This window comes from Petromyzon marinus, unplaced genomic scaffold (genome assembly GCF_048934315.1).
Source record: "Petromyzon marinus isolate PM22_M1 ecotype Great Lakes invasive population unplaced genomic scaffold, UKy_Petmar_22M1.pri1.0 PM_G_Scaffold_2, whole genome shotgun sequence".
Lineage (NCBI taxonomy): Eukaryota > Metazoa > Chordata > Hyperoartia > Petromyzontiformes > Petromyzontidae > Petromyzon > Petromyzon marinus.
Window position 1 is genome coordinate 5,435,743 of NW_027422761.1, and position 16,248 is coordinate 5,451,990.

At 48.5% G+C, this 16,248-nt stretch overlaps 1 protein-coding gene and 1 long non-coding RNA gene across 6 annotated transcripts; one reads left to right on the forward strand and one right to left on the reverse strand.

Annotated features, from left to right (window-relative positions):
* Window positions 1-1,869: 1,869 nt before the first annotated feature.
* Window positions 1,870-5,737, reverse strand: LOC142912336 (uncharacterized). Its single transcript, XR_012934045.1, has 2 exons — window positions 5,649-5,737; window positions 1,870-4,517 (listed from the first exon to the last, which is right to left on the reverse strand). It is a non-coding gene; the product is annotated as an uncharacterized LOC142912336 (long non-coding RNA).
* Window positions 5,738-7,619: 1,882 nt separating this feature from the next.
* LOC142912337 (uncharacterized) lies at window positions 7,620-15,555 on the forward strand. Of its 5 annotated transcripts, none has more exons than XM_076060502.1 (8): window positions 7,620-7,817; window positions 9,897-10,156; window positions 10,299-10,376; window positions 11,293-11,385; window positions 11,564-11,669; window positions 12,454-12,620; window positions 13,081-13,329; window positions 14,824-15,553. In XM_076060502.1, exons 2-8 carry the CDS (start codon window positions 10,066-10,068, stop codon window positions 14,958-14,960), a joined length of 921 nt encoding a protein of 306 aa, XP_075916617.1. In that variant the 5' UTR covers window positions 7,620-7,817; window positions 9,897-10,065; the 3' UTR covers window positions 14,961-15,553. The 5 variants fall into 5 exon arrangements, with proteins under 5 accessions (XP_075916617.1, XP_075916618.1, XP_075916619.1 ...); XM_076060503.1 differs by having other exon boundaries at window positions 10,016-10,156; XM_076060504.1 differs by lacking the exon at window positions 10,299-10,376 and having other exon boundaries at window positions 14,824-15,554.
* Window positions 15,556-16,248: the final 693 nt, after the last annotated feature.

Below are 16,248 nucleotides of genomic sequence, written 5' to 3' on the forward strand. Positions count from 1 at the left end.
TTAGTGGTGAATGGCGGTTATGTCACTGTGTCACTGTGTGTATGTCACTGTGTCACTGTGTGTACACTGTGTGTGTACACTGTGTGTCACTGTGTCACTGTGTGTGCACACTATGTGTGTCACTGTGTCACTGTCACTGTGTGTGTACACTGTGTGTGTGTGTACACTGTGTATACACTGTGTGTGTACACTGTGTGTGTACACTGTGTATACACTGTGTCACTGTGTGTCGCTGTGTGTGTCACTGTGTGTGTCACTGTGCCTGGCACAAGCGTCGTGGTGACGTCACCGCCACTTAGTGGCGAATGGCGGTTGTTGTTGTGTCACTGTGTCACTGTGTGTCACTGAGTGTGTACACTGTGTGTGTGTACACACACACACAGTTTACACTGTGTGTGTGTGTACACTGTGACAGTGTGTACACTGCGTGTGCACACTGTGTCACTGTGTGTACACTGTGTGTGTCACTGTGTGTGTATACACTGTGTATGTACCCTGTTTGTGTCCACATTGAACCAAACCCCCGGCAAGGCCATCTACTTAATGACGAGAGATAATTCACACGAAATGTCCTTTTCAATGGAGTCATCCAGATGTAAATTGATACAAGCTTTTAATGAAGAAATAAAATCATCTAATTCAAAACACAACACAATTCAAAGATGTTTCATTTTAAAACTTCAAAACGGAGCATGGGGTACTTGCGTGAATGCGTCCTTCGTGTGCAAATGTTGTGACTTTCCTGGCCTGAAGGCCGTCAATGTGTTGGACCCTTATTGGTGCACAGCGTCTCAACAACAGCAGTGGGGTTTGCTTCAACCGATGGTTACGAACATCCAGACGTGAATCAGCAAGGAGCATTTCTAGTCCTAGTTAGACAAAATCTACGTCAACACGTAAGACAAAACTACAATTCGTGTTGTAGAGAATGTACCTCCTCCTATACGTGTAACTTTTAAGTGGTATGCCTTGTAACTGATGAATGATCCGAGCGTGCTCCCTATTTCAAAGACAATGAGTTGCTCCAGACGCTTCGTGAAACACAAAAACACCGTTTGATCTGTATCACAAGAACAACGGGTCTCACCTGAGTTCTCTTTACAGGTTACTTCCAAAACACACACACTTTGTCCTAACATCACTTATTCAATGTGTGACCCTCAGACAAAATGTTACATGCACAATCAGACAAGTATTCATTCTAAATCATTGACAGGCATATTAGCAACATTGAATTACTGCAGCGAAATTGACTGCATCACGTTACATCGTATTAACAAGAAGTTATTTTACAAATACGCACCGTCTGCTTAACAGTGTATGTACACCGTACTATTGTTGCATCATTCAAAACGAGTAGGCCGTTGCATGCTGGCGTCTGGGTCAAAATGTAGCAAATTCAAACCATTACGCTACAAATAATAGATCACTGCGTTTCGATGGCAACACAAGCAATCGTCATCACGTGGGACAAGCACAGCAGCAAGAAGAAGCTGCTGGAGTAGGCGCCTACTACTTCAGGAGTTTCTCTTGCTGTGGTTGTCCCACCTGATGACGATTGCTTGTGTTGTGATCTAAACGCCGTGACCTGTTATGTTTCTACCCACGTGGTGACTTTACCGAAAGAACTCAAGAGTGTGGATTCCTGCAGTCACGAAAGCTTCGAATCAAGATTGCCTACAAACTACACAACTGAGATGACGCATCAATCATCGCCCCCTACTGACAGGCTCTTGTCCACATGCAGGCCGGTGCAGGGCCACCACCCTGTGCCACACAGGGGCAGCTGCTACTTGGGGATGCTCTTCGAGTATTTCAAACGAGGTACGACACAAAACTCCAAGATGCTGAGGCGGTTCAAAACACAACACGATTCAAAGATGTTTAATTTTAAATCTTCAAAACGGAGCACGGGGCGCTGGCGTGAATGCGTCCTTCGTGTGCCGTAAATGTTGTGACTTTCCTGGCCGAAGGCCCTAAAATGCTCGGACCCTCATTGGTGCACAGCGTCTCAACAGCAGCAGCAGTGGGGTTTGCTTCAAGCGATAGGTACGAACATCCAGACGTGAACCAGCAAGGTGCATTTCTAGTCCTAGTTAGACAAAATCTACGTCAACACGTAAGACAAAACTACAATTCGTGTTGTAGAGAATGTACCTCCTCCTATACGTGTAACTTTCAAGTGGTATGCCTTGTAACGATGAATGATCCGAGCGTGCTCCCTATTTCAAAGACGATGAGTTGCTGCAGAGGCCGACGCTTCGTGAAACACAAAAGCACCCTTTGACCTGTATCACAAGAACAACGGGTCTCACTTGAGATATCTGTACAGGTTACTTCCAAACACACACACATTGTCCTAACATCACTTATTCAATGTGTGACCCTCAGACAAAATGTTACATGTACGCGCACAATCAGACAAGTATTAATTCTAAATGATTGACGGGCATATCAACAACATTGAATTACTGCAGCGAAATTGACTGCATCACGTTACATCGTATTAACAAGAAGTTATTTACAAATACGCACCGTCTGCTTAACAGTGTATGTACACTGTACTATTGTTGCGTCATTCAAAACGAGTAGGCCGTTGCATGCTGGCGTCTGGGTCAAAATGTATCAAATTCTAAACATTACGCTACAAATAATAGATCACGGCGTTTCGATGGCAACACAAGCAATCGTCATCAGGTGGGACAAGCACAGCAGCAATAAGAACTGCTGGAGTAGGCGCCTACTACTTCAGCAGTTTCTCTTGCTGTGGTTGGCTCACGTGATGACGATTGCTTGTGTTGTGATCTAAACGCCGTGATCTGTTATGTTTCTACCCACGTGGTGACTTTACCGAAATAACTCAAGAGTGTGGATTCCTGCAGTCACGACAGCTTCGAATCAAGATTACCTACAAACAACACAACTGAGATGACGCATCAATCATCGCCCCCTACTGACAGGCTCTTGTCCACATGCAGGCCGGTGCAGGGCCACCACCTTGTGCCACACAGGGGCAGCTGCTACTTGGGGATGCTCTTCGAGTGTTTCAGACGAGGTACGACACGAAACTTTGAGTTGCTGAGGCGATAAAGGAAGCACCGTGTAAATGCAATTGTTATAACATAGTGAATGCTTGGGAGCTTATTGTCTCTCACTCCTGGTTACAGATCTACCCAACCCATGGGCCCACAAAGTGTTCAACTTCACGTTCTTGTCATTAAAGGCCTGTGACAAAGGTGCATCTATTGGAGCGACATCGTCTCTGGCTTACACATCTACTGGGTCTCCACTTGACTTTGTATTGTCTCGGAGGAAGTCCACCCACACCTCCACTTCCACAAACTGCTGGGAGTTGCCTCACTCTGCCTCACAGTCAGAATTCTCCTCCTGCTTCACGATGTGAAGGTCCCATTTTGGAGTTGAATCTTCACCTTCACATTTTACCTTCACCATCACCTCTTCACATTTCACCATCACCTCTTCATATTTCACCTTCACCTCTTCATATTTCACCTCGATACCTTCAAAAGTGTCCAAGCTGGGATTTTCTTCCGGTTCGTGTTTCATGAGGGATGGGCTCATTGCGGCACTTTGACTTTCACAAGCTGATTTCAGACGCCACTCCTTGTGGATCTTCTGATGCTTCTGTGTTCTCTGGTGTACTTGAAGATTTGATGAATGTGCAAATGCCTTCCCGCAAACACTGCACTTGAAGGGTTTCTCTCCCGTGTGTGTTCTCTGGTGTTTTTTAAGAGCAGATGACTGTGAAAATGCCTTCCCACACACAGTGCACGTGAAGGGTTTCTCTCCCGTGTGTTCTCTGGTGTGCTTTAAGAGCAGATGACTGTGAAAATGGCTTCCCATACACACTGCACTTGAAGGGTTTCTCTCCCGTGTGTGTTCTCTGGTGTTTTTTAAGAGCAGATGACTGTGAAAATGCCTTCCTACAAACACTGCACTTAAAGGGTTTCTCTCCCGTGTGTGTTTTCTGGTGTCTTTGAAGATTATATGAATCTGGAAATGCCTTCCCACACACAGTGCACTTGAAGGGTTTCTCTCCCATGTGTGTTCTCTGGTGTGTTTTAAGACGAGATGACCATGAAAATGCATTCCCACACACACTGCACTTGAAGGGTTTCTCTCCTGTGTGTGTTCTCTGGTGTTTTTTAAGAGTAGATGAATCTGAAAATGTCTTCCCACACACACTGCACCTGAAGGGTTTCTCTCCCGTGTGTGTTCTCTGGTGTGTTACAAGAGGAGATGACTGTGAAAACGCCTTCCCACACACACTGCACCTGAAGGGTTTCTCTCCTGTGTGTGTTCTCTGGTGGTTCTGAAAAACTGATGGCCATGCAAATGCCTTGTTACACACAGTACATTTGAAGGGTTTCTCTCCTGTGTGAGTTCTCTGGTGCCGTGTCAAATCTCCAGTCCGATCCGTGCTGTATGCACACCAGTCGCATTGGAGCCTTGTCCTACCGAGCTGCGCTGACTGCATTTACTCCATCAGACCAATTCTGCGGAGGAAGCGTCAGAGGAAGTGTCAGCTGCAGACAGAAAAAAATAATATCCACACCATCTACACGTCAGTATCGAGGCACAGAGGAATGCATATATAGTCACATGTGACTTACACGTTTATATTCATATATTCATGATGTAGTAAAAACTTTCCCAAATTAATCACAGGGCTGTTATGGCACACAATGAGAGGGCAAATGGTTATAAACATGCCTGGAAGCCCTCGTATCTTCAAAATTAATGTTCACCCAAAACTCCGAGCACACAATTTCGGCTGTCTGGCTACAAAAGGAATATTTATGAGCGCTAAATTCAGCTGACATAGCAAAGGGTGTTGAAAACAATACTATCTGTGTTAATTCATAAATTAATTCATAAATCAATGTTCAATCGCAACTTAGAGGTGTGAATCCAGGCTCAGATCTCCTTGAATGCTGGGATGAACAGTTCCGACTTCAGCTGCATGTGCGTGCTGTGTTAACTTCCTGTTTCCATTCGTATAAAGAGTTCCAGAGGAAAACAAAAGTAAACTATTGTTATGATATAACCTCCGTGTTCAACAGAGTTAATAGACGTTACTGCAAACACAAACTGTACACTGTCACTGGGTAAACAGGCGGTGGCGTGTCTAGAATCACGCCTGGCCACCTTCATCTGCTTGGCATGAATGCTTCCTCACTGCACCAAGTAATTAATTGAGGATCAACGAACACAGCCGAGGCTAACTGGAGTTTGCGTGTCTCTCTCTGTGGTGAGATGTTAACTACCTCACCTGGTATACAGGAAGTCGTGGGTTCGATCCCGACCCTGACGCCTGCTGTATATTTGGAGTTTGTGTCACTCTGTTTAGCGTCTTTGACCGATAGACATTGACACACGTATTCTTGTTTCTTTCAGTAAAGTTACGTAGATAGAAAATAACAATAACAGATAATATAATTACATTATATAAAGACCACTTGTGTTGCGATCAAAACGACGTGAGTTTTTTTGCTTTATTTACATTTTTTTGTTATTTTCATTTTATTTTCTATCTACGTGACTTTACCGAAAGAACCAAGAATATTAATTCCTACAGTCACCAAAGTTTTAAGTCAAAACATTCACACACGTTGACAAAGCCTCACCTTGTGTTGTTGTGGGCAGGTCGCTTCTGATGACAAGAGCGGTATAGCAGCTCAAGCGGGCTTGGCCTGGTGAAAAAAATAAAAACTGCGTGAATATTGACAATAAAACAAAGTTACAAAGTGGCGAGCCGGGTGAAGACAAATTAAACTTAAGCGAGATAATTAAAGTGAATGCCATCAGGCGAGGGCAGGAGGCAAGGCCCCGCGTGGCTAGGCCCCGCGTTGTAAAGTTCCAACCTGGACATCGATTCCAATGCTCGCTGCTACTCAGTTGACATCCCTACGAGAGAGAGCGAGGCTCTACCTTGGTAAACAACAACAACCACCATAACCACCACCACAACAACCACAATCGCAATGAGAATTTCTCACCTCGGATTTCAGTGCAGGAAGCGATAGCTTCCTGCAGCAGGTGACATGACGTCACTTCCGGGGAACGGGACACGCCCCTCCTACAATGAACTTCTCCGTAAATAAATAAATTAGAGTATGAATAAATTATGTTAATGTACCTTTCGATATTAGTTCATTTTAGTTCATTTGTTCATTTATTTGGTATAGCCCTGTGAGCCATTCGGCTCTTGAATCGGGTGCAACCGCAACAAACAAAAAACATGAACAAGAAAACATCTTAAAATGATTATGTGACTGTGCAAACAGAAAATACAGGAAAAAAATATCAAAATATTCCTGAAATAGCACCGTACACCAACTCTGTGTGCAAAAATCCCAGTGGGATGCAAGTCAAATAACAACAACAACCACAATAGAATCAGAATCAGAAAGGGTTTTATTCGCCATGAAAGTTCACACCGACACGGAATTTACTTTGGCAGGATGGTGCATACATTCAACATATAGGAATCTAAAATCTTAAATAAGTTTTAAACAAGTCTTACTATAATAATAAGGGTTAAAAGTATAACACCAAGGGGCTAAAGTATATAAAATTTAATAAATATCGAATATAAAATAGCTTTAAGATATAATTTAAAAATAAAAAAAAATACAAATAGGTTAACATAGTTAATATCGGCAAGGTGTCATTATGTAGATAACTAAGATTAAGGCCATCAGTCTAACTCCGTACTACAATAAACATTAACATGGCCTAAACCAAAAAAACTTTTCGAAATCACCAAAATAAAAGCCATAAATGCAATGTAACAGTGATCATAGGGAGTGTGACCGAATTTTTTACAATAAACTACATGAATAAATTATAACACCAAAATCTAGAGCCATATTTTAGGCCACTGAATAGCAGTGGCAGCTAGGGGTGTACAACTCCTCTAGAGCAGTTTTGAGTGAAGATCTCATAGGTAGTGATTCAAGTTGCAGTTTATTGGCAATAGCATTCCAGACCCTGGGGTCATGAATAGCAAAGGCCCTTCCTCCAGTTTTTGTACGGCAATAGGGAATGTGAAGCTGGTAAATGAGCGAAGACCTGAGGTCAAATTTGTTCTTTGAAACAGAGAGGAGATCCAGTAGGTAGTCTGCGGAATTTTTTGTAAGTACATCGTGAATAAATAAGATCTGGTGCACAAGCCGTCGAACATTAAGAGATGTTAAGTTTGACCCAAATGTAGAGATCACAGTGGTGAGTCTATGGGGCAGTGTTGAGTCTATGGGCAGTGTTGAGTCTATGGACAGTGTTGAGTCTATGGGCAGAGTTGAGTCTACGGGCAGTGTTGAGTCTATGGTGCAGTGTTGAGTATATGGGCAATGTTGAGTCTACGGGCAGTGTTGAGTCTACGGGCAGTGTTGAGTCTATGGGCAGTGCTGAGTCTATTATGGTGCAGTGTTGAGTCTATGGTGCAGTGTTGAGTCTATGGGCAGTGTTGAGTATATGGGCAGTGCTGAGTCTATGGGCAGTGTTGAGTCTATGGGCAGTGATGAGTCTATGGGCAGTGTTTATCAATTCTACAGAATCTGAGCCTCGCTCGCACTGCGTGTTCGCCTATCCGCACTACGATTTATAAAAGCGCCCTGCTAAGGCCTCACGTGATAACAGCCCCGCCGAGTCGCCTGCCCGTGATTCGAGGCACGGAACGTCGAATCTCCTCCTCCACCACGACCACACGAGGACATTGCTTTGTTTGTAACCTCACCACGAAGGAGGATATAGCTCAAGACCCCCCCCCCAGACACCTACGCAGCGTTGCGCTGGTGAGTGCCGTGTTGAGGCCTATTCCGGGAGTGTCACCGGTCTCGGCTAGATTGCCCAGCCGGCCGAGGCGGCACTTTGGCCGGCTACAGATGCCGCTGTCATGCGATGGTCTCCATAGAGACCTGGAAGATGGTCTCTAGGTTATGTTGTGGGTTAGCAAGCTTCCAAAGGATGCCTGAAGGCTGCCGCTAGGCTTTTGTAACGAATCTTTGCTGCGTGTTTTAAACTTGAATTGTTTGCGATGCACGCGTGTCAATGTGGTGATGCGTCGCTCAAAGACTTCACTCGAGCGCGTCGTGTTCAAGCTCGCTTTGTCTACCTTAGGAGCTTACAAAGTGCGCCCAATAATTTACCGTGCGTCTGCCTCTTAGACCCGAGTGAATCGCTTGAACAAGTGCACATTCAGAAGCGTAAACTCTGCGAGTATCTCGTTTAAAATTTTGATTTGAAGCTTTCGTAACTGCGGTAATTCATATTCTTAGCTCTTTCGGTAAAGTCACGTTGAAGGGAAACAATAAAATATATATAAAACAATAAAAATTCTCATGACGTTTCAACCTGATGACGACCGTTTGTGTTATGGTCGAAACGTCGTGAGAATTTTTATTGTTTTATATATTTTATTATTTTATTGTTTCCCTTCAATGTGACTTTACCGAAAGAGTTAAGAATATCTCGTTTTATTCATAGTCCGTGTTTCCAAGGATAAAACAAATTGCACATTCTCATTACCAATACATCGACCTGGCTGGCGGTCACAGTTGCCAGGAGCCCCTTTCCCTGTCAGCTTGACATTTTTTTCAACTCAATTGTTTTTATTACACAGCTCTTGGACAGACGTGCGGCAGTGTTGGTTTATATCCTGGAAGGTGCTCTCACTTCAGGGGGTGTTTCATTGATGGGAAAAAAACCTGAGCTGGGGCTGTAATCAATGTTGTTTTATTGATCTAGTTTAAAACATCAGCACGAACATCGGTGCCAAACTAACACGATGTGAGGCGCTAGATTTGAAGCTTTCGTGATGTGCAAGGATTCATACTCTTTGGATTTTTTTCGGTAAAGCCGCAGAGGTAAAAAAAATAAAGTTAAACCCAAGTTAAACTTTAGCAGCCTTATAGTTTACAGCAGTATGCTCTGCAAGGCAACCAGTTTGTCAGCTTAACTACTGCCCCCTGCCTCTGGTTCATGTGTGTAACGCTCTTCAACCTGCACACGGCCATCTCTCCGTCCCCCCCAACCCCCTGCAGCATAACAGAAGGTGGCTTAACTTAGCCCCCCCCCACGGCCCTTCTTATCTCCCCCCCCCCTTAACCTGTATACAATCTCGGGTGTCTTAGAGTTCTCTTCACCTGATGCAGCAATTTTGCCGTGACGGTTTCCACCTCAAGACGGAAGCTTGTGCTGCTGCCTCCGAAACGTCGTGATTTTAATTGAGTTGTTTTTTTCATTTATTTATTTTATAGATTTTTTTACCTACGTGACTTTAGCAAAAAAAACAAAGAGTCCGATGCGAGGAGGCGTTTCCCCCAACGTTCGTTTTCTGCGGTGGCAAAAAATGCAGCCTCTGCGAAACGATGAGAACCTAAACATTTTGCTCAACACAGGAGGAACGTGTCCATCAGTGAGGGAGCCTTAGGCATGACTCCAATTGTCCCGTTGTGAAGGAGGAGGTCTTTAACCCGGCATGGTTGTCACCTGGTGTACAGGAGGTCGTGGGGTTTGATACCGACCCTGACATTCCCTGCTCTATCTTTGGAGTTGACGTTTCTCGCGCCCCGCGGCCGCGTGGATTTCTCTCCCAGAGTCCTCCGGTTTTTTCCCCTCCACATTCAGAAACGCCACGCGTTTAGAGTATTTTGCCCTAAATGTCCACTTGATATCAGCCCACCGTTTATGGGCCAATGTCTCTTCTTAAAAAGAGCTATGTAGCACGGTGGTGTGCTTCGCGTGGCAAGATTAAACATTGGTTAGTTTTATTAGTATATATATATTTTTAAAGTGATTTGTTTTACTCTTCCTGTAACTCTGCACTCACGCCGTGTTTTTGTTTTGTGTTTGTTGTCATGTTTCTGACCCAGCGCCACAGCTGGACATCTGTGAAAAAAGAGCTTCATAGCGCTTTGGATTCCTCCTCTTGCAGTCTAAATAAATATCATTCCCACTGCTCCTCCTACTCCCTCCCCTTCACCCCTCCTAGCCAAGTGAAGGAAGCCGCCAGGCCGACCATCTGTCACCCCCCCCCCCCCCATGGAGACTTTCCACACCACCACCCGTTTAGTGGCCTTGCTGGTCGTTGTGCTGGGCGACCGTCACAACCCCTTCGCCCTGCCCCTTGACCGTGAGTAGCAAACAGTGCCGCTACCCCACTTGAGACGATGCCCCCTCTCAACGCTACTCCCACTAAAGGCCATCGACTAAACTCGACTCTTTTGACTTCACCAGGCAATGCCCACTGAGCTTCGTGGCTCTTTTTTTTTCAGAAGCACCCCGGCTCTTGCAAATGATAGCTTCAACGAAGCACTTCGACGTTCAAGCGGGGCCGAGTACTCGAAACACTTGTGGGTATCTGTTTGAGTAGTGTGTGGGTCTCTGTGTGAGTAGTGTGTGGGTATCTGTGTGAGTAGTGTGTGGGTCTCTGTGTGAGTAGTGTGTGGGTCTCTCTGTGAGTAGTGTGTGGGTCTCTGAGTGAGTAGTCTGTGGGTCTCTGTGTGAGTAGTGTGTGGGTCTCTGAGTGAGTAGTGTCTGGGTCCCACACACAGAGACACACAGACTACTCACACAGAGACACACAGACTACTCACACAGAGACTCACACACTACTCACTCAGAGACCCACACACTACTCACACACAGAGACCCACACACTACTCACACAGAGACCCACACACTACTCACACAGAGAGACCCACACACTACTCACACAGAGACCCAATACACTACTCACACAGAGATCCACAGACTACTCACACAGAGACCCACACACTACTCACACAGAGACCCACACACTGCTCACACAGAGAGACCCACACACTACTCACACAGAGACCCATACACTACTCACACAGAGACCCACACACTGTTCACATAGAGACCCAGACACTACTCACAGAGAGACCCACACACTACTCACACAGAGAGACCCACACACTACTCACACAGAGACCCACACACTACTCACATAGAGACCCAGACACTACTCACACAGAGACCCACACACTACTCACACAGAGACCCACACACTACTCACATAGAGACCCAGACACTACTCACAAAGAGACCCACACACTACTCACACAGAGAGACCCACACACTACTCACACAGAGACCCACACACTACTCACACAGAGACCCACACACTACTCACACAGAGAGACCCACACACTACTCACACAGAGACACACACTACTCACACAGAGACCCACACACTACTCACACAGAGACCCTACTAACACTCTGCTGTATTTTCGCCCGCAGCTGCGGTTATCATCTCTGGCCACGTACGGTACCAAAGAAGCTCACATCAGGTGTATGCAGCAAAGCAGCAACCTCCGGACACACGACGGAAAGGTGCACGGTTGCGACATCACACACACACACGTACAGGGCCCAGTTGAGTACGCACTTTGTTAAGGTGCAGCACTGCAAGTACTTGCTCGGCCCGGAGCGACCCCCCCCCCCCCCCACCCTCGGGAGCGACCTCTGCCCGCTCGCTGTCTCTGCCCCCCCCCACCACCGCCTCACACAGCCAGCCCCCCGTCGATGCTGACGGAGCCAGACAGGATGTACAGGGCGAGAGAGGGAGAGGCGGTGTACATGGAGTGCTCGGTGTGGCCGCCCGCCACCATCCTGTGGTGAGACCGAACGCTGCGCCTGAGCGTCCGTCCCTCTCCGCCTCTCCTCTCGCTCTCCGCTCGCTGGAGACTCTTTTTGTTTATTTCACCGCCTGATGCCCACCGAGCCGTGCAGCTGTTTTTCAGAAGCTACCCGGCCATGTCGCAAACGACAGCCCTGACGACGAAGAGGCTCCTCGTTCATTCGGCACACCGTCATCGCGCTTCGACGCTCCCTGTCGCGAGGGCTGTACGTGCCCTGAACTTCTTTCGCACCCTACGTGGCCAACCGTGCTAATCAGAGGTACGGGGGTTGAGTCTGTTTTGTGAATGCCGCCAGCGGGTTTGCATGGCTGGCCACGTACGGAGCGAAAGAAGTTCAACATAGAACACTCCCATAGACTTCAATGTTAAAGACTCCCATAGACTTCAATGTTAAAGACTCCCATAGACTTCAATGTTAAAGGTTCCCATAGACATTAATGTTAAAGACTCCAATAGGCTTCAATGTTAAAGGCTCCCATAGGCTAACATTTATAATTTCGCGCGCGCGGGGGTGGGGTTGGGTGACTGTCGATGGCCGCCACGCGGACGTGGCTCAGAGCAAGAGAGTGAGAGGGGCACTCAACGCGGCGGAGGGCCGCGTGAACCTCGCCGCTCCAACGTCCCGCGGGACGTTCGCCTCCGCGTCTCCCGAAGCCGCCGACCCCGGATCTCAAATCCCCCGACGGCATCGCCGTCAAACCGCAACGGTTCACGCCCCCCACGCCCCCCACGCCCCCCACGCCTTCCCGCGCACCGCCAGGTTCAGGAACTACCGGAGCTTGAATGTTGAGGGCGAGCGCTTCCAGATCTTCGAGAACGGCACCCTTCGCATCCTGGACTTGCGGCGCGAGGACACGGACACTTACACCTGCTTCGCCACCAACAACCTCAACACAGACCAGCTGCGGGCGCACCTCTCCGTCGAAGGTGAGCAAAGTCGCCGCCGGCAACAAACCCGCTGGCCGGAATCCCTCTCCGATCCGGCGCCGAGCCGTTAACCGCCGCCGTCGAAGACGAAGATCCCCCGCCGTGTAGCCTCAACAGGCCGTGGGGGCGAGCGCCGTTAGCAAGCGACGCCTGTAAAGGCCGGCACGGCGCACGAGGGGGTGGGTGGCCGGTGCCACGCCCGACCGCCTTTGTCTCCCCGGTGCTGCCGATGTTCGCCACACACCGCGCCGGGTGCTCGTTTGAGGCCGAGTCGACCTAGGGCAGGCCCAAGACCGGTTCAGATAATTGTCACCGCGTGTTGGTGGCCGTGAGCGGGAATCGAACTCGGGTTCGCCGGGTTCGTAGCGCGGCGTAGCGCGGCGTAGACCGCTACACCAGCCGCCGCCACCACCGCCACCATTAACTACCACCACCGTCATCCCCACAACCACCCCCACAGTGGCGCCGGGCGGTGAGGAGGAGGACGAGGAGGACGAGGAGGAGGGGGACGAGGAGGAGGACGAGGAGGAGGACGAGGACAAGGAGGACGAGGAGGAGGACGAGGACGAGGAGGACGAGGAGGAGGGCCAGGACGATGGCAAGGAGGCCTCTACGTCCTCGCCATCGGCCCTCAACGCCGGTAGCGGCCGTGACGGCGGTGCTGACGAGGGCGAGGATGACGACGACGAGCTGTTAGCTACCTCGCCAGGTACGCGAGAGGGCAGCGGCTTGGATCGTCTGACCACCCTGACGATGCAAATGGCCGTAGTCAGCCCAATGAGGTCGGCGGCGCGGAAAGTCCTGGGTTTAAAAAAAACTGGGTTTCGGCCACCCCGCGAATCTCCATTGGCTGCTCGGGTTCCCAAGTGCTTGCTCCATTCATGCTTGGATTCAATGTTAAAGGCTCCCATAGACTTCAATGTTAAAGGCTCCCATAGACTTCAATGTTAAAGGCTCCCAAAGACTTCAATGTTAAAGGCTCCCATAGACTTCAATGTTAAAGGCTCCCATAGACTTCAATGTTAAAAGCTCCCATAGACTTCAATGTTAAAGGCTCCCATAGACTTCACTGTTAAAGGCTCCCATAGACTTCACTGTTAAAGGCTCCCATAGACTTCACTGTTAAAGGCTCCCATAGACTTCACTGTTAAAGGCTCCCATAGACTTCACTGTTAAAGGCTCCCATAGACTTCACTGTTAAAGGCTCCCATAGACTTCACTGTTAAAGGCTCCCATAGACTTCACTGTTAAAGGCTCCCATAGACTTCACTGTTAAAGGCTCCCATAGACTTCACTGTTAAAGGCTCCCATAGACTTCACTGTTAAAGGCTCCCATAGACTTCACTGTTAAAGGCTCCCATAGACTTCACTGTTAAAGGCTCCCATGGACTTCACTGTTAAAGGCTCCCATAGACTTCACTGTTAAAGGCTCTCATAGACTTCACTGTTAAAGGCTCCCATAGACTTCACTGTTAAAGGCTCCCATAGACTTCAATGTTAAAGGCTCCCATGGACTCACGGAGGTGCACACATCGAGGGCAGTCAACAAAGTTCCGGTCAAACGGAGATAAAAGAACGCTTTGACAATAAAAAAGATTCTCAGCATCGTAACTCTGGGCAGGGGTTTGCTGTTTTGGCAAAGAGCATTGTTGACACGCAGGGGGTGGCGGTGGTGGTGGTGCACCGCTCACCGCAGAGGAGTTACAATCGGGCACCCGACGTCGATGATGTGACAGTCGGCGTTTTAATTTACCAAATAGTTTTAAACGTAGTGTGATGGATCGTCTCTCTGAATGAGTGATTGGGTAGGTGGGTGAGTGGCTGAGTGAACAAGTGAGGAAGAGGTTTCAGTCTCAACTACCAACAACCTCCAACAAATCTTCCATCCCCTAGGAGGTGGTGGCGGTGGTGGTGGTGTTGGTGGTATTGGTGGTGGTGGTGTTGGTGGTGTTGGTGGTGTTGGTGGTGGTGGGGGTGGCGGTGGTGTTGGTGGTGGTGGTGTTGGTGTTGTTGGTGGTGGGGGTGGTGGTGTTGGTGGTGGTGTTGGTGGTGGTAGTGGTGGTGTTGGTGGTGGTGGTGTTGGTGGTGATGGTGGTGGAAATGGAGGAGGCGGAGGGTTGTAAGAGGCCCCCCGGTACTCGTACATGGCTCTCATCGTAGCGATGGCGACTGACGTCTCGTTTCTCCGCTTGCCCCTTTGCAGCGACGTCAGCGGCGGCGACGACGTCAGCGGGGCGGGCGTCCGCCACCAGCAAGGCGTCTTGCTGCCCCGGTGCCGCTTGGCCCACGGCGCTTCTGCTCACGCTGGTGCCGTCGTTGGCGCGCGGCGGCGACGTCTAGAAGGAAGCTTTTCTTTCTCGCTCTCGCAAAAATCTTTACGATTTGTGATGCCCCGTTGCGTTCCGACATCGTTTCTCGTTTCCACGCATTCACGTTGTCCCGAGTTTTATTCGGGGAAAAAAGTAACGCGCCGTGTGCCCGCGACGTCTCGCGGAGAGCCGTCTTGCGTGACGATTTTAAACGCGAGTTGCGACAGAGTCATGCCCTGAAGTTGTTCCGTGCTGCTGCTGCCGTGCTGAAGACGTAATCATAAAGGCGCCAAGTTAGCTGTTGCTGCTGTTGTTGACACAAATGTTGCCGTTGTTGATGGTCCAGCTGAAGCAGGGAGAAGGTGCCAGAGTCTTGCGGGGCGAACGCTGTTGTGGATCTGGGGGGGGCGCTGTGGTGCTCTGTGAGTGATGTACAGCAACGGGAGACTAGAGTTTTGTGCGTCCGTCTCGTCTCACACGCTTAGGTGAGGACATCACTGACGAAGCATAATATTTTGTTACCAGGTTAAGAAGGGCCCACAACTGGGGCCTATCGTTGGCTTACGATTTCACCGATTTTCCTCGAGTCGAAATAAAAACATCTGATTGTGAATATAACAGCACGAGCTTTAACTACCCGGCTTCGCCCGGGACTTGGATTCACCACGCCCGGCCGCCTTTGTCTGTCGATGTTCACACCACAACATTTACTCGTTTGAGGCTGAGTCGACCTAGGGGAGGCCCAGGACCGGTTGAAATAATCGTCACCGGTGGTGGCCGTGAGCGGGAATCGAACTCGGGTCGCCGGGTTCGTAGCGCAGCGTAGCGCTAACCGCTACACTACCGCTCCCCCCCCACACACAGACACACACAGACACACACACAGACACACACAGACACACACACACAGACACACACAGACAACGCTAACCGCTACACTACAATGTGTTACGCTTCCACGTGCGCAGGTCACGTGACAGATTTGACGTCACAGCTCACTTGCCGTGCAAAAAATAAATGCATTGAGCTCCCCCCCCCCACCATAAAATAGAAGCTAAAAGTGTATTTTTATAATGTTTGCACGGTGTACAGTCTGGAAAGTACCCACATGGCAAATTTAAAGTTTGTTGCATGTCGGGAAGTACGCTAAACATTTTGAACAGACACATAATCACAACTTTGCCTTTTATATATCTGAAGATAAGGGAAACTACCGTTCACAAACTATCACAGTTTGAAAGAGACGCTTAACGACGCCTCGGTGGTGTTTAAAGAAGTTGTTACCACGTAAAATCTCCACATTCTATGGGGAACAAAAT